This window comes from Cydia pomonella, chromosome 26 (assembly GCF_033807575.1).
Source record: "Cydia pomonella isolate Wapato2018A chromosome 26, ilCydPomo1, whole genome shotgun sequence".
Taxonomy (NCBI): domain Eukaryota; kingdom Metazoa; phylum Arthropoda; class Insecta; order Lepidoptera; family Tortricidae; genus Cydia; species Cydia pomonella.
The window spans coordinates 10156152-10182219 of NC_084728.1; the positions used below are offsets into that span (position 1 = coordinate 10156152).

Genomic DNA, 26068 nt, shown 5'->3' on the forward strand with positions numbered 1-26068 from the left:
AGGATCAAAGTCAAATGGCGATCTTAAAGATTTAATCATGCGTCGAAAGATGGCGGTAAATTTACTGTAGCTACAAGTTTACTTTGACTCCTCTATTTCAAATTCTCTTTGAGTATCTAATCAAGGAATAAATTATACAGGGTGCTTATGTAGTCACCTGCAATAATTTACGGGCTGAATATATAGATCACACTGAGTAACTTTCACTATGGAACCAACCGCGAAATCGCGAAAAAAAAATTTACTCTCCCATAGAAAATGTCAAGCAGACAGCCAAAATGTATGAAAAAGCCTTTTTTTACGATTTCCGAGTTTGTCGCATAGTAAAAGTTGCACAGTACTTCATCAGTTCCTTTATGACAGAACTTATGGCCAACTAAGTATAACCTATATATTCAATAAACAACCTGTATATTAAATAAAAGGATGTTTGTGTGTTTGATCATACTTTATTTCATATAGCACAAAACATATAATAGCCAGAATAAATAGTTAAAATAAATAAAACAATACAATAATCATAGCAAAAATATACTATATTAAATAGAATCCTAACCCTAATGAAGATTTTATTAAACAATTTTTTATGACATTTTTTTTTATGGTAGAGGAGGCAAACGAGCAGACGGATCACCTGATGGTAAGCGATTACCGCCGCCCATGGACACCTGCAACACCAGGGGGGTTGTAAGTGCGTTGCCGGCCTTTAAGATGGGAGTACGCTCTTTTCTTGAAGGTTTGAAGGTCGTATCGGTCCGGAAATACCGCAGGCGACATTTATGACATACTCGTATGTTGAGTGAGGGAAGAAATAGAATCTCGAGCGTAGCGAGTAACACTATTACAGATTCAAACTATTATGTATCTTGAACAGTGAGAAACGAAATGGAAACTTGAGCGTAGCGAGTATCGTTTTTACAGATTCCCACTATTATGTATCTTGAACATAGCCAACGAAATAGAATCTCGAGCGTAGCGAGTAATACTATTACAGATTCAAACTATTATGTACCTTGAACAGAGCCAACGAAATAGAATCTCGAGCGTAGGGATGGCTATTACAGATCCCCACTATTAAGCCAATGGCTAATCTCTGTCGGCAACGCCTTAAACCCTGCCACAGCCTCGTTTAACCCTTCTGCTGACAACGTAAACAGCTGGTATTCTTTCTGAACTCTACTAGCAGTAGTTTCGTTCGAGGCGTAATCGGAACTACGAACGGGGACGAGGAGTTCTAAAGCCTGGAGGTGCTCGAAGGCCTTTAAAATTACGGGTCTCGGCACAGTCTGTGTTGACGAGTTGGATGCGGCAAATTTTGTGTATCTGAAATAGATAATAAGAAATTATAATAATTCAGCCTATAATACGTCCCACTGCTGGGCACAGGCTTCCTCTCATGCACCAGAGGGCTCGGGCTATAGTCCCCACGCTAGCCCAATGCGGATTGGGGACTTCACATACACCTTTGAATTTCGCAGATGTATGCAGGTTTCCTCGCGATTAGACATGTGTAAGTAATGCGCGTAACATCACAAATGAGATATCACTCAAACGCGTAATGTTGCATTACGCATCACTCCGAGAAACCAAGCATTACTTCTAACATCACTCGAGCATATGACTGGCCGAAGCGCGCGTAAACTCGTAAAGCATCAATATAGATTGACGCGCCGGTAGTCGGTACGAAAGGTCCGTTCAAGTACAATCCGCGTAATGTATAATGAGCAATGAGACGTGATGGTGTGATGTGTGATGTTTGTTTGCCATGCTATCATTACTTTGCTATCCCGCTCGCACCCGCACTCACTGCTCGCTCGCTCTCATTCCGCAATGCTTTCGGAACACTTCGGATCGGTCCGCTCGGCCGGTCGGTAGCAGTCGCATTTGAGTTATTGCAAATTTCATTAAATTGATACGATAACGGATTTTTGCACCTGCAATCGATTTAAAACTGTAATGCGTTACCATAGAGCTTACAATGTTTTTAGTATTTTACCTATAAGGATGCGGCTAAATGATAATTCGCTTGCGAGTTTGAATTTGACGAACAAAAACGTATTTACTTTTACTGTTTATTATTGTTGTGAAATGTTTGGTTTGGTTGACTTTCGCGGCAAACTAAATTAAGCACGAGTGAAGTTACTTATTTATCTTTAATTTAATAGTGAGCTAGTGTTTACAGTACATTCTCGTATCAGTATCATATCATAATTTTATTGATATACCCAAATAAAAATACTACCTAGTGACTCTCGATGCGATGCGTTATCTCATTCATTAACAGATATTTTCTTTTATTTTTTATCTATGATGCATATTTTACGACTATAAAAATAAAAACATTAACAAAAACGATCTATCACATGGCGGTGACAAAACGCAATGCGTAATAGATCGACGCGCCGATATGATACGCCCTAGAGTCCTAACACTCGCTGCGTAATGTAGTTGGTACTGTGATGACTGTGATGAGTGTGATGTTGCCATCACGCGCGCGCTGTATTCGTTCGGGTAAATGTTTCGTTTCGAGTGATAAGTGATGTGATATCTCAGTGTAACATTACGTTTTCGAAAAAGTGATGTGATATAGCATTACTTTTTGAAGCACTGTTTCGCGCATGTCTACTCGCGATGTTTTCCTTCACCAAAAAGCTAGTGCTAAATATCAAATGATATTTCGTACATAAATTCCGAAAACTCATTGGTACAGTCAGCGTCAAATACTTTGTAGCAACCAAAGTAACCAAATAGTTCGGTACACCATATATTTAGTATGGTGTACCGAACTATTTGGCCACTTTGACTGCTACGAAGTATTTGACGCTGACTGTACGAGCCAGGATTTGAAGCCGCGACCTCCGGATTGAAAGTCGGACGTCATATCCAAGGCTCACAAACCGGTTAAATTTCCAAACCTTTTAGTTTCGGTTTCTATCGAAAAACCGTTACTTTTAAACAGTTCTTGTCAAATTAACCGGTTTAGAACAATAAAAACCGGTATATTCCTATGTCCGTGTCTAACTCTACATTTACGTGGCACACCACCAGGCCGACAGGCGGTTGGTTAAATAAATAAATATATATATATATATATATAATAAATATTATAGGACATTATTACACAAATTGACTAAGTCCCACAGTAAGCTCAATAAGGCTTGTGTTGACGGTACTTAGACAATGATATATATAATATACAAATATTTATAAATACTTAAATACATAGAAAACACCCATGACTCAGGAACAAATATCCATGCTCATCACACCATCACACCATCGTAGGCAGGTTCACTACCCACTAGGCCAAACTGGTCGTCAAAACCTTTGGTTGGTTTGTTGGTTGGTGGTTGGTTAGTTGAAGGTACTTTTTTCAGATTTTTGCTCATATCATAAATATCTGTAAAACTGCCGACGAAATATAAAAAACCGACCAAGAGCATGTCGACCCGTGCTCAGTTAGTACAGATATTCAAGCCCCCTCCCCCTCCCCCTCCCCCACACACACACACACCCTCAGCATAACGCCACCCTCGAGGATTTTCAGTATGTTTATCTGGATGTTGTTGACAAGGTATAGTTGTACCAAATTACAAAACTACACGAATTATCTGTGATTTCCCCTGATTTCGCATATTCGGTTTGATTTATTTTCTTGAGCTAATAAACAAGATTCCCGGCATATGATAACAATATTGGACCTACTAAACATAAAAAGTTTGAATTGCATAGCTCTTTACTTTCGATTTTAATGATATCTAAAAAAACCGATTTCTTCACTGACTCACTGATGATCATCAAAACCTTTATGGTACTTCCTGAAGTCCTAGGAAGCTGAAATTTGGTATGCAGGATAGTATTAGTACACAAACAACAAAAAAATTATCTAAACTTTTATTCATCAACCCCTTAAACAAGGGGATGAAAATTTGTATGAGGGTTCCACTAATTTTGATGCCGGAGGTCTAAAAATGGATGTACTCTAAACAAAAGCTAACGAGTACTATTACACAAATAATCTAATGTTTTTGTCAATGGTTATTAGTCACCCAGGTGCAATAACATGCGACAGAGCTATCTCACTCACTCCTATACAAATAGACAGTGTGCGCGCTTTATACTCTGTATCTATAGGTATTTAAATAAAAGTAAACAATCAATTTGTACATTTTCGGGTAGTTATAACATTTATTGGTTAACCAACCAAAGACAAAACCGCTTGGATCTATCATTGAACGACCTTTTTTTTTTTTTTTGTTGTCGCAGGGGTGAATGCATTTACGCATCATGGCCCCCCGGGCGAGGGAAGCCCATTGGGGGGGCGGTATGTGGGACTCGCTCCTTCCGTAACCCCCTCTGCTATTCAGAGGGAGAGGAGGAGAATACCCACTAATCTCCCCTGCGGCGTTTCCGTCCATGCCGTTAAGGGGGGTGCAGGGGGCTCGCTAGCATGTCACCTCTGCACCCCCCCGATCATTGAACGACCTGACTTTAACCTACATTATTTGATCATGTAATGTTTTCATCTACCCTCCACTGGCTTAAGGAGCCATTTGAGGGTAGATTTTGTTTACTTTTATTTAACCTTTTGACCGCCAAAGACGTCATATGACGCGCGCGGCAACAGCCCAATATCAACCTTCATGCGTATTGACAAGGTTCACGATTACACGCCGCGTGGTGTTCAAAAGGTTAAATACCTAAAGATACAGAGTATAGGTATTGGCAGCATCTTAAATGCGACTTACCTATGTAACACCATCTCGAAGTTCATAGGCTGCCCGTCGAATATATCCATTCCATGCTTCATAGCGATGACCAGAGACAACTCCAAGATAGACAGAGACTGTAATAGTTTTACTTTATGCTCCGGAGCCACAGTTCTGTCTATGGTTGATATTATGTCTAACGCTTCTATGAACGGCTTGCTTGGAGATAAGGTGCAGACTATTTGAAACTGGAAAATTAATAATATAATAATAATACATTATTATATTTTTAGGAAAATTAGTACATTAATAGAGGTGCATTAACGCTGGTGGCCTAGCGGTAAGAGCGTGCGACTTGCAATCCGGAGGTCGCGGGTTCAAAGTGTTCAAACCCCGGCTCGTACCAATGAGTTTTTCGGAATTTATGTACGAAATATCATTTGATATTTACCAGTCGCTCTTCGGTGAAGGAAAACATCGTGAGGAAACCGGACTAATCCCAACAAGGCCTAGTTTATCCTCTGGGTTGGAAGGTCAGATGGCAGTCGCTTTCGTAAAAACTAGTGCCTACGCCACATCTTGGGATTAGTTGTCAAGCGGACCCCAGGCTCCCATGAGCCGTGGCAAAATGCCGGGACACCGCGAGGAAGAAGAAGAAGAGTACATTAATAGAGGACGGAAAACGAAGGGTTGCAGGCCTATTAGATATAGACGGCCGAGCGTAGCGAGGTCTGTAGCGATACGCGGCCTGCAAACCCGTTTCTCGCCGAGATTTGTATAGTGCTTTAAATAATAGGAAATAATAGGACATATTCTAAATTACAATTACAGTACACAATTGTATTTTTTTTCGTAGGGTTTTACGTTTTTATAGGAATTTTCGCAACTTAGTAAAAACAGCCGATTTTCATGATATTTTTTTTTTACTTCCAATATCATTTAAGTAAAGGTTACATTGAATTTTGAAACAATATCAAGTAATGCAGAATAATTATATAAAAATATACAAAATTATTGATCTAAAGTTATAGTTTTCCCTTAATTTACATTTTCTTATGTACTGCTATTATATTGCACACAACTGTACATACTACTCATAACAGGGCAAGTTTTTTTTTTTATGTGGCTTACAGTTGATTGCCAGTGTCATGTCGATTTATTTATGAAAACAATAATAGGGACCGTGCGCGTTGGAGGGTCTGCCATCTTGTGGCCTGAATCGGAACCATAAACATGCACATGTACACGTCACGTGTTTTCTTGTGCATAGTAGGTTCTGCCATCTTGTGGGCTACATCGGAACAATAAACATCACATTTACGCCTCGCGCCAAAAATCTGACGGCTCCTGTGCTGCCTCCTACAGTTCATGCACGCTCCCTATCGTATATCGGGGGCGCAAATTTTTATCAAACACAAGGTTGCTAATCCAAATGAGAATGTAGGAACGATAATAAATTTAGATGTAAAGAAAAATCAAAACAAACAAACAGGGCAAGTTAAATAAAAGCTTGTAATGATGTGACACCTCATTGGAAGGTTTTAACTATGATTTAATATGAAAACTTCAAATGTGTCAGTTAACACAAAAGAAATATATGTCAATCAACTTCGTTCCACAACTGTCATCATTGTTTATTTACCAAAATAAAATATTTACTACAATTTTAATTGTGAACTTACCAAAATAAAATAGTAACAGCTTTAAAACTATTCTTTTAATAGTAAAATGACACAATCCCCAAAAAAATACGTGTCTACATACACAAGCTCGACAACGAATCGAGGTGTAGAAGCTAAGGAGGTAGAGATAGGCAACATACAACTGGATACTTCGTCTCAGTACCAAGAGAGTACGGATGTCGAGATACGCTCGCCAGCGTCAGGTGAGCGGCGACTTTTTTCAGAAATCAGAAATCATAGCATTTATTCGTGATAAACTATGACATACAAAAGTATAACAACATAACAAAAGAAACAAACATAGAATAAATAAATAGTTTACCACGAAATAGTCCCGCCTCAGCATTAATGCTAACTCAAAAGTCAGCGCTGATTTTCCGGCGAGACCATTTGTGGGTCACGAACGCAGCTGTACGACACGGTATAAAACTGAACGCGGCTTTGCGGCGGCGAAAGGGCGGCGATCAACGCCATCTAGTCTGCCGGCGAGACGTCATGATGAGAAAAGAGGCCATGTCGTACGCGTGCTGATAGATATAGTTATCAACGATAACAAGACCATTTATTAGTTTATTATATTTTTGGCGATAAAACCGCCTGATGTTTACCTCTACTTGTGTTGCTGTTTTCTTTCTGTGTTATTTCCTTCTATTAAGGTGTTTAGTGAAGAGTATTTGTATTTGTAAGCGAAGATAGCAGGCATCGCGCGCTCTTACACACAGGGCGCCTGCGGCGCTCCGCTATTTGCACTGTAAGCTTGGCGCGCTCTTACATCGAGGGCGCCTGCGGTGCCCTTAATACTATAGGTGCGCTTCGCGCGCTCTGACATTCACGGCGCCCTTCACACGGTAAGGTCGGGCTCGAGCCCGACATTCAGAGCGCGCTCCGCGCGCTTATTTACATACCGCGCCTTTTACATTATGAGCTTTGCGCGCTCCGACGTGCAGGGCGCCAGCGGCGCCCTTTACCGCGTATAGGGCAATTCACAGCGCGCGATCTTACATTCAGGGCACATGCAGCGCTCTGTACTTCACAGTGTTTTACTGTTGTGTTAAGGCTATAAGCCCCCGTAAGCTTCGAGCCTTCGGCTCTAAACGGTAAAATAAATAACTTTCCACGCCACGTTTCACGTAAACCATTGCGGCTGAGTCCCCGTTACAGCCTACCCCCATTTTTATTAGCCTAACTTAGCGTCTCACAGCTGGGAAAAGACCTCCCTTTGTTTTTTCGATTCATCTATGCGGTATACGTCAGTTTTACGTCGTTTTATTTTTTCAGCGGACACCGGTTCATACCTACAAGTCGTAGTTCAAAAGCATAAGAAAAAAGAGCCAACAACCGCCGCGACCCAGACATCCCCTCGACTACCCGTCGCGTCCAGCCCCATCAAAACCATCAGGAATGGTTCCGGGGACCATCCTTTATACGTCCTACCTCATCATATGTTAGTTTATAATACCCAAAACCATGAGAAACATGAGAAAAAGAAGTTATCAACCATTAAAGAGCCTAGTCGTTCATTTTGGTCGAAATTTATAGAAAATACTAACGAAACTTCACCTGATAAAGTAGATTTATATTACTTTGAAAAAACTACAGGAGATTATTTAGCGACATCAGGAATGTATACTTATACTGAAAGACTTGCTTTTCAAATGTCTAGAATACCTAATAGAATCTTAGCGGAAATATTTTCTATACCTCAAATTATTGCGAATATACCAGTGGCTATATTGTTAAATTTGGAGCGATTTATTTTTATTACGCTTAGAAATATTATAGTAGGAAGCGTTCAGATATTGTCGGATAGTTTTTTAAAGCCAGTTTTGGCGTTAGTATTTAATTCTATAATACAACCGCCTTTAGTTTTCGCTGGTAATGTGGGGAGAAGTGTAAGGGATGCTTTAAAACCATTGGCAGAAATGTTTGGTGATTTTTTAGAGCCGGCAGTGAAAATATTAAGTTCTATAAGATTAGTGAATATTGAGAAGAAATGTTCGCATAATGTGTAGATTTTACATAAAGCCCGCGTTATGGTAAGCAGTCTCCGTAGACTATGTAATTATATGCGCAATTGCGCATTACCGATCCTAACACTCCGCACCCTCGTTGAGCTATGGCAACCTTAACACAACACTATGAGTAGGGTCTGGTGTTATTTGGCTGCGGGTTTCTGTAAGGTGGAGGTACTTCTCCAGTTGGGCTCTGCTCTAGATCTGGAATGTCATCCGCTGTGCTGTGCCCTACCACACAAAGCGAGATGACATTCACAGTGCCCATACCTCTCTTTTGGACGCAGTTTATGGACATACCCGGGTCCTTTGGACGTAGTTTAAGGACATACCCGGGTCCTTTGGAAGTAGTTTAAGGACATACCCGGGTCCTTTGGACGTAGTTTAAGGACATACCCGGGTCCTTTAGACGTAGTTTAAGGACATACCCGGGTCCTTTGGACGTAGTTTAAGGACATACCCGGGTCCTTTAGACGTAGTTTAAGGACATACCCGGGTCCTTTGGACGTAGTTTAAGGACATACCCGGGTCCTTTAGACGTAGTTTAAGGACATACTCGGGTCCTTTGGACGTAGTTTAAGGACATACCCGGGTCCTTTGGACGTAGTTTAAGGACATACCCGGGTCATTTGGACGTAGTTTAAGGACATAGGAGAGGTTCGCGATAGTTAGAAATTAACCTTTTCACCGCCATCATATTTTTAAGAAGTCACACCCACGTCAACATCATTCTTATAAGCCAAGATTCATTAAATCTTCATTTATTTAAACTTTATTGCACAAAATACAAATGGCGGACTTAATGCCTAATGGCATTCTCTACCAGTCAACCATCGCACTAAACAGCGACGTGTAAAAATGGTGCAAGGAAAAAGAAAGATGATATTTATATGTGATAGAATCGTATTTGGAATTTGACAGTAGATGGCGCTGGACGGTTCCGTTACTAAAGTTTATGTTCTTATTCAGTACGAGAACAATCGGTCTTTATTTAAATCAACGATTTAGAATTACTTATGTCAATTTGATTTAGATATCTATAACATTAAAATACGTAAGTACATAAATTGTCTTTTAATTACGATATCAATTGCAATATTATCACATCGAGCTGAAAATGACCACAAGTTACAATAGGAAATTTATTTTAAGTTTATTTATAGTTTTTATTATTATTTTTAAGTTTATGTATAAGTTATTGTTATCAAAGAATTAAAATTTGATAAGTTAGGGTAATTTCGAATACTTTACTTTGTCATTTTAATTCCATAAAATACTTATTTATTATTTTATTTTATGATATATACAATTTACGTAGGTATTTTTACATAGTATTATGCCAATAACAGTTATCCGTTGGTTGCAAAATAATATACATATATATTATTAGTTAAACAAAGTAATATTTAAAGTGAAACTGTCCAAGCCAACAGTAACAGTATAAATAATAAATAAATAAATATTATAGGACATTATTACACAAATTGACTAAGTCCCACAGTAAGCTCAATAAGGCTTGTGTTGAGGGTACTTAGACAACGATATATATAATATATAAATATTTATAAATACTTAAATACATAGAAAACACCCATGACTCAGGAACAAATATCAATGCTCATCACACGAATAAATGCCCGTACCAGGACCTATCAATACTTAACCCCGAAAAGAGGGATGAATATAGTTTACAGTACATATGGTGCTATTTTATCGCACTAGTGCGAAAATTAGCACATTACGTTACTGTGCTGAACATTTGGGCCATATGTACTGTAAAACGTTGTACGATACATGTGCGAATAGGAATATATTTTTCGCACTTGTATCGTAATGTACTATTTTGTTCTACTGTTTTTAGACTTAGACAACGATATATATAATATATAAATATTTATAAATTCTTAAATACATAGAAAACACCCATGACTCAGGAACAAATATCCATGCTCACCACACGAATAAATGCCCTTACCAGGATTTGAACACACTACCCACTAGGCCAGACTAGTCGTCAACAGTAGGTGATAATCAACATGAAAATACTCAAATTTGCTTTGATTTTGGATTCTTTTCCGAATTACCCGACACTCAGAAGTATTCGAAATGATCCGAATATAATTTAATAGCATTCTACTTACCAAAATATCCTTAAAAATCTGCTCATTATTGGTATAATAGCACAACTTTTCAAACGCGTCCACCACCCTCTCCTCCCCCCTCAAAGCTAGCACATGTGCGTTCCAGTCCTCCACAAAACCTGGGTCTAGGTTCGAAAACTCCTTTGGGTCTACTTTGCAACGGTTTAATATTTCTATAGGAATAGAGTTGCTTTGGCTGTCAGTGTCCATTGGCTCAGCTGCTAAAAAAAAACGATTTTTACTCTGTATCTTTAGGTATTTAAATAAAAATAAACAAACAATTTGTACATTTTCGGGTAGTTATAACATTTATTGGTTAACCAACCAAATACAAAACCGCCTGGCTGTGTCACTGAACCTGACTTTAACCTACATTATTTGATCATGTAATGTCTTTTCCTACCCTCAATTGGCTTAAGGAGCCATTTGCGGGTAGATTTTGTTTACTTTTATTTAAATACCTAAAGATACAGAGCATAAATAGGGAATATTACGCGAAACTCTGCGTAGAGGGCGCCCCTACCACAAGTCATCACAATCTGAGGGTCTACGAAACAAAAAAATCGAAATTTCGTTATCTAACCTCTCTATCACTCTTGCATATTCGAGCGATAAAGAGGCAGATAACTAATTTTTTTTTTGATTTTCGCGTTTCCCGGTAGGCCCTTTATAAACAAACCGCCTTGATGCATCAATGACATATTTTATTATCTGTGAAAACTTGTCAAAAAACAGTTTAAGGCACAGTATGTATAAGTTACTCCATGGTTTACGAAAGGTGCTAGTGCTGCACTCTGGCGGCAGAACATTTCAGTAATACTCCCTATTTAATATATAGTTTAAGGTTGCGTTTCAACCAGAGTTAAGCGAGGATGCGTAGCGTTGTTTGAAAACCAATAGAATGGTTGGCTCTAGGTCCAAGGGGTCACAGCGCGCACAAGTTTTTGCAGAAATCGCGAAGCGCTTGGTTGACGTAACTGTTGACCGAAGGCTTCCTCGCATAACGTCGCATTGTGATACAACGATAAAATGCCGCCAGCACCCTTGTTATAATGCCTCAAGGGCCTATTTTAGATTTAAGCTAGTTGTAGTAATACTTCTGTATATATCCATTATGTATATTGTTATTGTAAATAAAATGTTTATGCCCATAGAATCAATTTGTTTTTCTACTTGTCGACTGTAATGGTCTAATGGTTGAATTAAGATTTCTTATAACAAACTGTAATCTTCTTTTCATGTATGGGCTCCCAAATCAACTATAATATTCATTTCGAAACGGTTTAGTCAACTATAATGAAATTGACCAATCACAGCTCGCCGCGGTCTAGAGGAGGAAAATAAACGATAGCTCAAATTAATTATTTATTTTTAAATTGTATAGTTAAAACAATTGCTTCATAAGTCATAAACGCACATGTGACACCCTTAATATAGCGACATCCATAGACTACGGAAAACCGCTTACCGTTGCTTGTTAGTCTCCATAGACTACGGTGGCAAAAATTGAGAAAAAAGCTGTCTAAAAATGTAATTTAGCGCAGAGCAAGTACCAGGGCCTCATGAGTTACGAGAAGGTGTCGTTGACCACCCCGCCGGGCCCCGGCGGCCGGGGCGCGTACGAGTATGATATGAAGGTATCGCGGCTGCTCGCGTATCTTAAATAGCCGTATACTTTTGATTTGTTTACCTATAAGATGTTATTAGTTTAAAGTTTTATTTTTGTTGACTCTTAGTAAAATTATTATTAATTTTTATTTTTATTTTACTTTAAAAATTTTAATTTAAGCTTCGTTGCTTGCTTGCGTTGACTGAAAAGCTCTCTATTATAAAATACAATTTTCTAGCTCAGCATGTATGTAGTGATTCTATTGGATCTTAACATAACTCGCTACGCATTCTCGCAAATCTCTGGTGGGAACGCAGTCTAATATGTTTATCCCGTTTATTTTTTACGTTTGTTCAATCAAAGGACAGTCAGTCAGGCTCAGTCATCGGAATTTACTATAGGTCAGTTTGCATCTTTTTAGGATTCCATACCAAAAAGGTACAAAAGGAACCCTTATGGCGCGACTCTGTCCGTCCGTCCGTCTGTCTTTCTGTCTGTCACATCGCTGAATATCTCGAGAAGCATTTAAGCTATGGATTTGAAATTTGAAATAGTTATGAAAAACGCTAACCCAGACAATCCGAAAGTTTTTTTTTTATATTTTATTTTGATTAACTATGCCCAAAATTAAGAGGAGGCCAAACTCCAGTGACTAGGTCAAGTGGGGTATCATTTGAAACAGCTCAAATTAAACATTCAAAAATTTTTTTTATCTTTTTTTTCGTAGTGAAAATAAATACCATCCCCCCCTCATTTTTTATAAGAATAACATTTAATAGTGTGTACGTAATATGTGGAGTGTATTGTGTGGACAATTGTTATCTGTCAATAAATAAATGATGATAATGATCACGAAAAATAGCAATAAAAAACAATCCCACTCTACTTTTGAAGTAATTAGTGTTACAAGTAAAATATCTCACCCACGCTCTTCTTCCTCGCTCGTTTCTTCACTTTCTCCGCCTTCTCCAGTGGCACCGATAGCAGTTCCACCAGCTCGTCCAAGAGCCTCGCGTGCGGGTTGGAGCCTTCACCGGGGAATATAAATATGTGACGGTGAGAGAAACGAGATTTGACGCGTTTCTCTAGAGTTTCCATTACGTCTAGGCGGTTGGTTATGCCTGAAAATTAAATATATTTTCAGGAAAAACAACTACTTCAACACCATAACCCTACTTTGGCAGTCGGGTAAAAACAAAATGGCGGTGGACATTTTTCAAAATGGCGGAGTACTGAGGGTTGCGAGTAGTATTCGGGATATGAAGAGAGACGGTAATGTGCATGCTAGGTTAGACTGCAACCTTTACATTTATATTGTATTGTATTTTCATCTCCTTCGTATTTTCGTTTTTAATGATATGTTAATTTGTCACTTTCTGTCGCAAAATGCAGATTAATTAATTCAATTAACATAATTTCCTGCTAAGTATTCTTTTGAAGTTTGTTAAATTTTAGTTAAATTTTATTTTTTATTTATTAATAGCTTAAGTCTAAATGTCTTACTGTACTTATATTGTTTATCCTAAGATACTGGAATAAGCTGTGGTTACCTATAATTGGACAAACATCTACCCTTAATTTTATGTAAGCTACAGATAATTTTTTCTCTGTTGTATTGTCTGTTGGTGATCCTTAATAAATTAAATAAAAAAATAAAAAAAATTTGTGTGTATTTTCGAACTCACCTAAAACACACATAGGCGCCTGCCTTGCGTGCGTTATATCAAACAAGTTGTACAACAGTGTCTGCGTACGCGCCGAATGGCAGAACGCGTGGAACTCCTCAAGCAGGAAGATCATGCTCTTGCTGTGACTATCAGCACTCTTCAAGCAGGACAGGAGAAAGGAGAGGTTCTCCGCGAACGTGCCGAAGACACGGTCACCCACTGAGTTCTCTAGTTGCATCTGAAAAGAATACCACAAATCACGCTATACTGACAAAAGGAACCATCGAAACAGCAAAATGGAGGACCGGCGTTCGGCGGCCGAATATTCGGCTATTCGGCCGATGGCGCCGCCGAATATTCGGTATTCGGCCAAGCCACTATTCGTTGCATCTCTAATTGACACGTCAAGATTGCTTATCTTCTTTCTAATACAAAAACGAATTATAGGGCCATGTAGTAACAAACATTATAAAACTAAATTACTGTTAATAAATAAAATCATCCCAATACATTCCTATTGGGAGCGTGCACGACTGTCACGCAACCTAGTGTCCGCAATTCTAGGGGAAAACGTCAATTCACTACATCTTATAAAACTACTCCAAAACTAAAAACTACTGAACGGATTTTCATACGACTTTCATCTATCAATAGAGTGATTCTTGAGGAAGGCTTAAGTATATAACTTGTTAAGGTTTTGTGTAAATTGTTTGAAATATAACGATGTTGTCGGAAAAAATCACGCTGGCTAGGAGCTTTAATCGAAAACGCTGCCTAATCCGTTTGAGCTATAACAACACAATGTATGGTGGGGTTGTTTCTCATTCATAGGTCTACAAAAAAGTCCGCGATGTGAAATGTCTATCTTTTAAGGATAACTTACTATATCCATTCTTAACTTCTAGAAAAAGATCACGTAATATGTGGCATTTGCAAAGCTATTTACATGGATACATTATTAACAATTATCAAAATAAATACATTAGTTATATTAAGCATTTCATACAGATTACAACGGTCCCTTACACCATACAATTTAAATGAATATTTCAGGAGTAATCGTAAATCAAAGTTTCATTTCGAGCCATATAATTGTACGAAATGTTAAAGACGCTATCCGCAGTTAGTTCAAATTTTTACCACCTTATGCGCTGGGATCGCTTTACTTACCCCCACCACGCACTTCGCACGGTCCCAATTAGCAAAATAGCAGAATTTTAGCAGCTTCATTGTTACGTTGAGTAAGTATTAAGTAATATTACGTAGTAAAACTTCTGTAAGTTGACTTGAATATTCTTAAACTGATAATAAATGTCATATACTAAGAAACCGACCGACCGGTCTGGCCTAGTGGGTAGTGACCCTGCCTACGAAGCTGATGGTCCCGGGTTCAAATCCTAGTAAGGGCATGTATTCGTGTGATGAGCTGAGCATGGATATTTGTTCCTGAGTCATGGGTGTTTTCTATGTATTTAAGTATTTATAAATATTTATATATTATATATATCGTTGTCTAAGTACCCCTCAACACAAGCCTTATTGAGCTTACTGTGGGACTTAGTCAATTTGTGTAATAAAGTCCTATAATATTTATTTATTTATTTAAGAAAAAGTGACCAAGGCCTCCAGTGCCCCAGGCTCAAATATAAACAAATTAAAGTATTTTCTGAAAATGATTTAATTTGTTCTAATACTTCTAATAGTATTGAATATTCTTGCCTATTAATTTACCATATTGTGGTTTGTTTACATTTTGTTAATTACCTAAATAAATATTATACACTATCACACATAGCTCACACACAGTTAATTTTTATTATTATTGTTTTTTTTTATAATTAAGTGTAATTTATGGTAATAAAAATGTACCATTTGTTTGATTATTGATCTCACCTACGACTCGTATGAATCTAATTTGTAACAAACCAAAGAAAAATATCATGGTGTTTTTTGAAACTTTCAACATTTTTCGAGATACTCGTGAAACTCTAGAAATCCTAGTCGAGTATTCCCGCGCCTCGAGAAATAAAAAAGGACGAGAAACTAGAAACCCTAGACACCACTGAACTAGCACCATTCTTAGTGCCCACAAGGCCCATCCTTAGATATTTGTCAATGGGTGAGGGCCCATAGGTCTTCTGCCTTCAACATTGCCGTAATTATAATGGCCTTACCTGAGCTGTAATAGACTTCAGCGCCACCTTATCATCATGGTGTAAGTGCCCGTTCAGCTTCACAATGATGGCGTCGCTAGCCAGGTCTGCTTCCTTTCCAAGCCGGTGGAGAACTGAATTGACTAACTGAAACAAGACATTATTTATACTGTAAGGATCATTATTTATAAACAGCTTATAAATAATGATGATTTTCCTCCGTACCCATTTCACCATCGGACTACCAGACAATCGGCACTTTGGCATCGCTTCATGGTAATGGTAGGTATTCCACAAATACGCACGAAGCGTTTCGCTTCAACATTAAAATAAATAAATAAATATTAAATAAAATAAATATTATAGAACATTATTACACAAATTGACTAAGTCCCACAGTGAGCTCAATAAGGCTTGTGTTGAGGGTACTTAGACAACGATATATATAATATATAAATATTTATAAATACTTAAATACATAGAAAACACCCATGACTCAGGAACAAATATCCATGCTCATCACACGAATAAATGCCCTTACCAGGATTTGAACCCGGGACCATCAGCTTCGTAGGCAGGGTTACTACCCACTAGGCCAAACCGGTCGCCAAAACATTCCTTATGCGAACTGCCAAGGAGTGGAATGCCCTGCCCGAGTCTGTGTTTCCGTATGAGTACAATCTGAATCTCTTCAAGGGTAGAGTAAATAGGTATCTCATAGGTAAGCGTGCTCCACCGTAGACCGCATCATCACTTACCACGGTGTGATCGTGGTCAAACGCCTGCCTATTCTCCATAAAAAAAAGACTATTCTTACTTTTATCTATGATTACCAACCATGTTGAATTTATGATTATAAAAGAGTATCAATTGACTCTTACTTGTCACTGGTTTCCGCCATTTTGAATTGTTATAAAAAGACAGTAACGGCCAGTTCGAGTACGGACAAGCTATAGTGAAGACGTCTTGGAAAATTTATTGTAAATTGGTTGTTATTATGTGCGCTGGTGGCCTAGCGGCAAGAGCGTGCGACTTGCAATCCAGAGGTCGCGGGTTCAAACCCCGGCTCGTACCAATGAGTTTATCGGAAGTTATGTACAAAATATCATTTGATATTTACCAGTCGCTTTTCGGTGAAGGAAAACATCGTGAGGAAACCGGACTAATCCCAACCAGGCCTAGTTTACCCTCTGGATTGGAAGGTCAGATGGCAGTCGCTTTCATAAAAACTAGTGCCTACGCCAAATCTTGGGATTAGTTGTCAAGCGGACCCCAGGCTCCCTTAAAAAATATTTTTCTTAGGAAGATTTCTTTGAATTGGCGCCTAGCCTTTTTTAAGACGTGATTTACTGAGTTATTTGATCTTAACAGAATAAACATTAAAGGTACTTAATTCCTGGCGTAATAAAAATAATTGTACTTTAGCGTTTTTTCTTAAAAATGAGATCGATACATTGAAAAATTATAACGCCTGCAAAAGTGTAATAGCAAGCAAAATATAAATGGGTAAAACTTGGAAACCACAAATAAAATGGCTCATATTATAATTGAATATGAAGGTACAAAAAAGGAACAAAAATTTGGCTATTATAGAATTTATCAATAACCACGGGAACATAGCGTAATAAAGTACACCCGCCATTCTATCTGTCAGGATGGCGGGTGTACTGTTTTTTGGTGATAACTTTAAGTACCGTGAGGTACAATTTTTTTTAAAGGAGGTACTAAATAGTACAAATAAGGTACAAAAATATGGTATGGTTTTCATTTAATTTTATTTAGGTACACCTGCCATTCTGACTCTCACCGTACATCATTATAGCGGGAGCAACAACAATATGACAGTACTGAAAGGTTATGAGTAATAAACAATAACAGAAGTGACATTTGTATGTACGGTCAACCAATTTGGTTCCTAGGCCACTATAGAACCATGTCATAATGACTTCTACGACAGTGCTTATTGAGTGATGCATGTCATGTATAGACTAGTTAAAGCGACAAGGTTCTATAGTGGCCTAGGATTCAAATTGGTTGACTGTACCTATGAGTTCAAAATGTAGCAGTAGAAAATGTAGATGAAATTTTGGTCATCTAATAGGAAAATCAAAATAAAATACTTAAACAAGTAAATTAAATTAAATAAGCCTTTAATCCACATATGAATCACTTGTAAATACAAATACTAAGTAAGTAAATATTATTTATTGCACCAACAATTATACATTTTACATACATGTAAAACTACAAATAGATTTTAAAGGAAAATAGAACCAGGTAACAACAGGCGGTCTTGTCGCTAAAAAGCGATCTCTTCCAGACAACCTATCCTATTAAGTTGTCTTATTATTAAATGTCTCTTAGTGTGGTGTGCCTGTCGGCATAGGCCTCTTCCAACTCTTCAACTTCCAATGCTGACTGTCCAAAGCAACTCTGCGGGGTCCTAGAGTAAATTAGATTTCATCTTCCCATCTGGTTATTTGTTGACCTTTTTTGAACTTGCAGCCGAGTGGGTACCAGTGGGTGACTTGCTTGCTCCATTTTTCTTTGTTGTCACACAGCGTGTGACCTGTCCACCTCCACTTTTGTTTGTTGATATGCTGAGTATGTTTACTTTGTTCTTTGCCTTATTTCCTCGTTCCGGATTCTGTCCCTTCTTCTTCTTCTTTATTAGGGGCTATGTAACGCTCTATTGTGATCGCCACCTACTACAACTCTTGATGCAAACCTGCAACTTCAAACAGCTGCAGGATCCTCATGTGTGTCTGCCCAGGATTGAGTCACGAGTGCGCATTAGGCAAGGGCACTCTGCGAGGATGTGCAAAGGCATCTCCTCTGCCTCCATGCTGTCCCTTAGTTTTGTACCAAGCATACTTCTCTCCATAGCTTGTTGGCATTTGATGAGTTTGTCTCTATGTTCTGGTGTTCATGACCAGGTTTGCATCCATATGTCATGCATGGGAGGATGCATGTATTGAAAGTCTTTCTCTTTGTATAGGTACCTAGGTCCTTACTTCTCATTATTTCTTTTAGTGACCAGAATTTTGCCCAACACCTCTCTTATGATCCATGAAAATATACATGCATGCCTCTAACGCCCTGGCCACGACATCGCGCGGCAGTCACGGCGGCGAGCGGCGAGCATAGGTTGGAGCGAGACGCAGCGATCCGACCTTTCGTTCCCACTTATGGCCGCCGCTCACCGCTGCCGCCGCCGCGCGAAGTCGTGGCCGGGCCGTAATACATTGACTGTAAGGTCGTGTAAATATACTTTTGGATCTTTGGCATGTAAGTGAATTCGACCGTTGAAGATACATTTTTAAATAACCATTTTAAAGGAAAATTTGGTTTATACAAGCTTTAAAATTACAAAATGGAATACTTACGGTAGTCTTTCCACTGCCTCTAGGCCCAATTAATAAAGCGGAGTGAGATTCTCCCTGTAAAACTGTTCTCTTCATAAGATCGTAAACATGGTTCCATTCTTGTTCGTGGCCGCGAAATGTAACGTTATCCTCCGTTATTCTGAGCTTTAAATACTTTCTTATTAGCTTTATTTGCTTAGAAGTAAAGTTTGCTGAATTGAGCTCACACATTTTTAGTTAATTCTTGAAATAAACACGGACGCATACAAATACATAACCTATTGACGTTACACAGCCATTCCCGCCGGTTTTTTGACAATTGACAATAGAATAGATCTCTAGTTTGACATTTCTAAGGATGTGGCTAGTGCTAAAAATTGAATGGATTAAAGAAATCGATAAACTTGCATGAAGCTATCGATTGCAGATGAGTAAGTCATTTTCAGGCTAAGCATATTTGATTTTAAATTTTTCCACACGCTTTTCTGATTGTTCTCAAAATTACTGGATATATAAAATTTGATTGATAGTTGATGAAACTCTTGCTAATACACCGTAACCCTTCTGCGCATGTGCTAACACTCCTACCTGCGCAATGCGTAGACATAACTGGTCAATATGTAAACTGCTACACATGATGTAGTGATCATAGGATATGAATTCAAGATATCAATTTTGTTTGTTATGGTTGGTCAATTTTTACTTTTGATGAAATTTTAACCAAGACTCAAAGATGAATTTAAAAGTATATTGATAAACTGACACATATATATATATACTTAATGATACTAGACATACATTCACATATTTTTACATATGTACCTAGTATAAAAAAATTTGAATTTCGAACGGAGATAATCTGGGGCGGACGGGTCAAACAAGATTAAGTAGAGAGTACATAGAATGGAGAAACCTACGTTCTCGTATAGGGAGCCAAATAAGTTTACTACAGAAAGAGGAGATACTTCAGGAGGTCATACTTTCGAAGACCATACATGAACCGAATGCAGCTATTATTTAGTAACCGGTAAATTTTATTCAACAAATCTTGGGTAAGATTAGTGTACAAACATCAGTATAATCCAGAGATCGGAAACCGGTATTTTTTGTATGGGAACGAAAACGGTATTTTTTCGTTCTAAGTTAATCCGGTTCCGATCCCTGGTATAATCAAAGACGGCAGTACAAGAGCTTGGACGAGGAGAGTTTTTGTGCTGACCGGGAGAAAATGTTTAAAGCGGCGATAGAGTGTTCTTAACGAGTTAAAAAAAAATAGGACATTATTACACAAATTGACTAAGTCCCACAGTAAGCTCAATAAGGCTTGTGTTGAGGGTACTTAGACAACGATATATATTATATAATACATAAATATTTATAAATACATAGAAAACACCCATGATTCAGGAACAAATATCCATGCTCATCACACGAATAAATGCCCTTACCAGGATTTGAACCCGGGACCATCGGCTTCATAGGCAGGGTCACTACCCACTAGGCCAGACCGGTCGTCAAAAAGTTAATAACTCTACAATCTACAAATAACTTTGGACGCCTGAGGTTCCCATGTAAGCCCACTGTCGATTATTAGCCCCAGGTTCTTCACTTGCGATACATAGAGAATAACTTCTCTTTCGAAGAGAAAAGAGAACCGGCGCCAAATCAGCATTGTTTACCAAAGAGAGTATGTGGGTGCTGCCAGTGCCAAGTAATATGGCCTAGTAAGTAGGTTAGCTGTGATACCAAAGCAATTACGCCCGGCAATGAATGCTCCAAAAAAGTTATAGAGGGGAAATGCTTGGAACATAATTTTTAACTACGTAACTTTATTTGGACTAGTTAGCAGGTGAACATCAAAAGTCGGGTGGGGAGAGGGAGGGTTTGAAGGTCCCATATTTTGGTTTTTGAGTATATCTCGGAAATTATGCGTCTTAGCGACATGGCCACTTTTACAGAATGACAGTTGAAATAATTTGTTACAAGTTTTATTTCGTCAAGTTTTTCAATATCAAGATATCTACTCTTGAAATTTTATTTAGGGCTCTCAATTTTGTCTTAATATCTTATATCAGTGAAGCTACTAGGCCATGTTTCGTATCGTATTTGTATAAATCGGAAATCTCAAATTCATTTATGGTATCACATTGAGACCATTTCGTAGTAAAAATATATATTAACTTTAAACAAATACTTTTTTTAACTTTTCTTCACGTTTAAGCCGCTGAACCGATTTAGGTGTAATTTGGTGTAGAGATATTTTGAATCCCATAGATAAGAAGTGACGCAACCATATAACACAATAAACCTAGAAGTGAGGTTCGGCATATTAACATATTACTGTTATATCTGTTATGCCATCCAGAGATCGAAATATCAACTCACGTTGCCTTGATCTTCAGCCCTTCTCTTTCATGCCTTCACTAACCTACATATTTTGTCCCTCTCTTGACCTTAAACTCTATGTTTTCTACTGCTACACATGAGATAAATTCGTGGACAGACTAGATTGACATACAGACCTCAGTATAGAATTCTCAGTTTATTGTTTTATTTCGCTTTATTCAGTATTTTTTGGCTAAAACAAACTGTATGTAAATATTTTATATAAAGTTAAATGTTACGACGATATTAATTTAATAACCCGCTTAAAAAATATATTATTTTTACTTCATTCATGTCATGTCTAGTTAGTGGCACAGTTTCACAGTTCCTTGTTCTATCAGTGTTGCAAAAATTGGTGAATACATTAAAACTGTTTCACTGAATAATGTGAATTGTGTTGATTGTAAGACTTGGTTTTAACTATGTTTTGTGATTGTGAACGAGTGAAAATGTGTTTTGATAAAAAGCGCATCAGGTCCTAAGTTCAATTAAATTATTGCAAATCTGCAATTCTGCACACGACACGAGCGATTCTAAAATCACAATGTAATAAATGTATATACATATAAAACAGCGTAGCACCGCTTTCAGTGTTAAATAACGAAAGAAGCTAAACTTGCTTAGTAAATGCTTCAAATTGTAAGTTATCGATAGAAATAAATCCAATTTAATTATATCCTTGAACCCTTATAAAATCCTTTAAAATTAATTTAGTATCTGTAGAAAGCAATGTTTTGTCTGCTATTTTCAACGACTATTTTGACTTTATTATTCGTTCGTATATGTAATGTACTATAACTGTGACCATAACATATTTTAGGACAACCCGGAAATTATATAACATATATTGAAACAAAATTGTGCTTTTATCCATCATTTTTATTTGCCATGTATGCTTTCTGTTTACAAAAGTGGTACAACTTATATCTAAGTACTCAATATAGATTATTATATTTAACTTGACCTTCATAGTTCATACTAAAGCATAAAGTACCTACCTCTACGATATAATAATTCAGGAAGTTGTATTAGTTGCATTCTCCTAGTCCCATCGATGTATAGCTAATTTAGATGCAAAACGGCGCTGATGTTTTAATTTTAATGTTATCTATTAACTACTTCATTTGTAAAATTTTAGGTAATTGCAAATGTGTGTCATGAGTTGAAACATTCTTGAAATTGGATTAAAAGTTACTAACAATTATTATGCCGAAAAAAATTGCCCGCGGAAGCTAGTAAATAAATGTATACATATTTTTGTTGTGTCAGTAAATAATAAATAAACAGTGGGAAATATTTTCCGATTGTAATATTATCTATACATAAAAAGGTTATGCTTTGCTTGAATCGATACTTAGCGCAGCACTACTTGTTTAAAAATCCATCATTCACTCAAAAATAATGCAGCTAAATTAAACGTCACCTAAACATGCCTATTCCTTTTTATCTTGACAACTAACAAGTGAATAAAGACCTTCTTCTAAAATTATACGGGTAATATATAGTTATTATCTATCAATTTATCAGTCAGTTTAGAAGGCATATATACGAAAGAGTCATTGTTTATTTTTTCTAAAAGAAACGAAAATACATTGCCATTTGTTTACTTTATTGAATATAAAGAAACTCTAAATAGCAAAAAAAATCAAGTGACAGTTGTTTTGTGTGTGTGTTCATGTGCTGTAGTCCAGTGTAGAGTGTAGCTATTTAAAAAGTTTTTCTTTTTTTTATACATTCATATTTCTTAAATATGATGTTCAGCAGCGGTCATAATCAATTTATATTTCATTAAAGTGAACAATTCTTTTATCAAGTACATAAAGAGTCGTAAATGGCGTAGGTTTGTGCTCCCCTACGACTCCTAAATTGGTTAAATGCGATTCTAACGCCCACCGGACTTTCCTGAATATGTCACCAACAGTATAACACTTGAGTTATAGCTGAATCGTTTGTTAAATATTATTGTTGATAAAACACATAATAGTGAAAGTTTATTGCCAAAGTAAGTGCATTTATTTACTTACTCTAAACAAAAACTAATGTTGTACTAAAAATATTTCACACTTCAGTAAATTCGACCAAGTTTTGCGTATTATTGTAATAAATACTTCTAATCACTCCAGTATATGCTGTATATGTATTTTATTGATAACAATGCTTTACTTGTTTGTACATATTTCATATTGATAAGATTACTAGTTCTCGCTTATATACATTTGGGCCTGATAATGATAACAAAATTAATACTTATTATATATATATATTAGTTTATTCACTGAGAAGTGTTACAATTTTCATGGTATGGATACAGTTAATTAACTTAGATTATAGGTCAATACCTTAACACATTCACTGCCAGGAACCCACCTGGTGGGCGCTTGTGAACTTTGTTCAGATGCCGGACAACCCGCTGGGCGGGTTATTTTGTACGCAGCTATGATGATGATCTTTCCGGCCGATTTCGACCATGGCGACCACTTCGACTCCTAGTTAGCTCGGCGCTCATGCGCCCGAAGATGGCTGACATAGCCGATCTTTGAGGTGAACCCCCGCGCACATTGAGGGCACGTGAGGACACCAGCTAGGTAGTGGTAGTGAATGGACGCAGGCTGGCGCGTTTTCAGCTCGTCGCGTTTAGCGTCGAGGTCAGCTTTAAGTTGCTCCTCGAAATCGCGCACATTGCCCTGCACCAGCCTGCGCCACTCAGGACGATGTGCTGCCAAACCTTCCCACCGAGAGGCTTCAATGTTGCATCTTTTCATGTGTCTTTTCTGAACATCTTTGTATCGGAGGAGTTGTCCGCCAACTTTCCGCTTACCCTCCTCTAGTTCAGAATAAAAGATGCGCTTCGCCACTCTCTCCTCCGGCATACCCGATACGTGACCGCACCACCGAAGCTGTCGACGCATTATGTAAGCCTCTATTCCACCGACCTTGGCTCGTCGCAGAACTTCGGTATTCCGTACTCGATCAGACCATCTGATGTTCATGATCTTACGCAAGCATATGAGGTGGAACCTGTCTAAGGTACGAATGTGATGACGGTACACGCACCACGTCTCGGAAGAGTATAAAAGGTTTTTGTCTGGCAGTGAATGTCTTAAGAGGGAAGAATAGCTTTGTGATCCTAGGGAAATAACAGTATTTTTATATGAAATTCCATTTCGGGAGAAAGCGTTTTCCACTAACTAAATCTTAAAAATTGATTTTAATGTTGATTGCGTCAGTATATTCTAGGTTTATAGGTTTCGGTTTAAAAAAAAAATTTCTTTTGCAAATGTTAAAAAAAGAAAAACCTATAAACGTAGTTTTTTATTGTGTCAATAACATAATAAAAAGGCATGGAAAATGGAAAATATTCAGAAGTGGAAAAATGTTTTCTCTCTTTATATGGACAGTATGGTAAGTATACTTCCCTCTTAACTAAGCTTGTTTTGCATGTACTTAGTTGTGTACAGAAATATAATATGAAATATAATAAATAGAAAAACACATCTAAATTAGAACCTCAATTATCCAAACGAATTAAAACCACAACAATGATCGTGAGGAAACCTGCATACATCTGCGAAGAAATTCAAAGGTGTATGTGAAATCTCCAATCCGCATTGGGCTAGCATGGGGACTATAGCCCGAGCCCTCTCGCACATGAGAGGAGGCCTGTGCCCAGCAGTGGGACGTATATAGGCTGAATTATTATTTTTATTATGAATTAAAACCAAGACTACTTTGGATACTCTAAAGTTCACATGGTTAAAACATGGGTTTTTTGGGACAAGATCAAACAAAAACAACACCTTTTACGGCTTAACAGATATCTGTAAAATTTGGCACACAGGTTAGTTATATATAAATAATAAATAAATAAATATTATAGGACATTATTACACAAATTGACTAAGTCCCACAGTAAGCTCAATAAGGCTTGTGTTGAGGGTACTTAGACAACGATATATATAATATATAAATATATTATAAATACTTAAATACATAGAAAACACCCATGACTCAGGAACAAATATCCATGCTCATCACACAAATACATGCCCTAACCAGGATTTGAACCCGGGACCATCAGCTTCGTAGGCAGGGTCACTACCCACTAGGCCAAACCGGTCGTCAATATATGATACGATACGTTTTATAACAGAATTTATACCCTAATAGGGGTCCAAATAATAGGGATCTGCAATACGGAAAGACTTTTTAAGGGGCAGACACTGAGAGCAGTGGGTTTTGGGTGCCTTAACCTGGGTAGGTCTGTAAATAACTTTTGGCTTTAGGTATCGTATTGTCATGTTATTATCGGTTAGACACAAATCTCCGCATCATTGTGGATGTCACA

General features: G+C 37.6%; 3 protein-coding genes across 6 annotated transcripts in view; 2 read left to right on the top strand and 1 right to left on the bottom strand.

Moving 5' to 3' along the window:
* Window positions 1-429: 429 nt before the first annotated feature.
* Window positions 430-19983, bottom strand: LOC133532113 (origin recognition complex subunit 4). Of its 3 annotated transcripts, XM_061870634.1 has the most exons (8): window positions 19360-19983; window positions 15995-16120; window positions 13839-14058; window positions 13077-13274; window positions 10545-10765; window positions 4749-4957; window positions 1013-1323; window positions 430-939 (listed from the first exon to the last, which is right to left on the bottom strand). In XM_061870634.1, the coding sequence occupies exons 1-7, from the start codon at window positions 19567-19569 to the stop codon at window positions 1059-1061; spliced, it is 1449 nt and encodes a 482-aa protein (XP_061726618.1). In that variant the 5' UTR covers window positions 19570-19983; the 3' UTR covers window positions 430-939; window positions 1013-1058. The 3 variants fall into 3 exon arrangements, with proteins under 3 accessions (XP_061726618.1, XP_061726620.1, XP_061726617.1); XM_061870636.1 differs by having other exon boundaries at window positions 430-1323; window positions 10545-10762; XM_061870633.1 differs by having other exon boundaries at window positions 430-1323.
* LOC133532121 (uncharacterized) lies at window positions 5512-8465 on the top strand. 2 transcript variants are annotated; one of them, XM_061870650.1, is made up of 3 exons: window positions 5512-6594; window positions 7670-7835; window positions 8333-8411. In XM_061870650.1, the coding sequence occupies exons 1-3, from the start codon at window positions 6438-6440 to the stop codon at window positions 8376-8378; spliced, it is 369 nt and encodes a 122-aa protein (XP_061726634.1). In that variant the 5' UTR covers window positions 5512-6437; the 3' UTR covers window positions 8379-8411. The 2 variants fall into 2 exon arrangements, with proteins under 2 accessions (XP_061726634.1, XP_061726633.1); XM_061870649.1 differs by having other exon boundaries at window positions 7670-8465.
* A 2039-nt stretch (window positions 19984-22022) lies between the features above and the next one.
* Window positions 22023-26068, top strand: part of LOC133532109 (synaptic vesicle glycoprotein 2A-like) — a 33571-nt gene continuing 29525 nt past the window's right edge. Inside the window, exon 1 of the mRNA XM_061870619.1 lies at window positions 22023-22362. The gene's annotated coding sequence lies outside the window, so the exon portion shown is untranslated. The remainder of the gene's footprint in view (window positions 22363-26068) is intronic.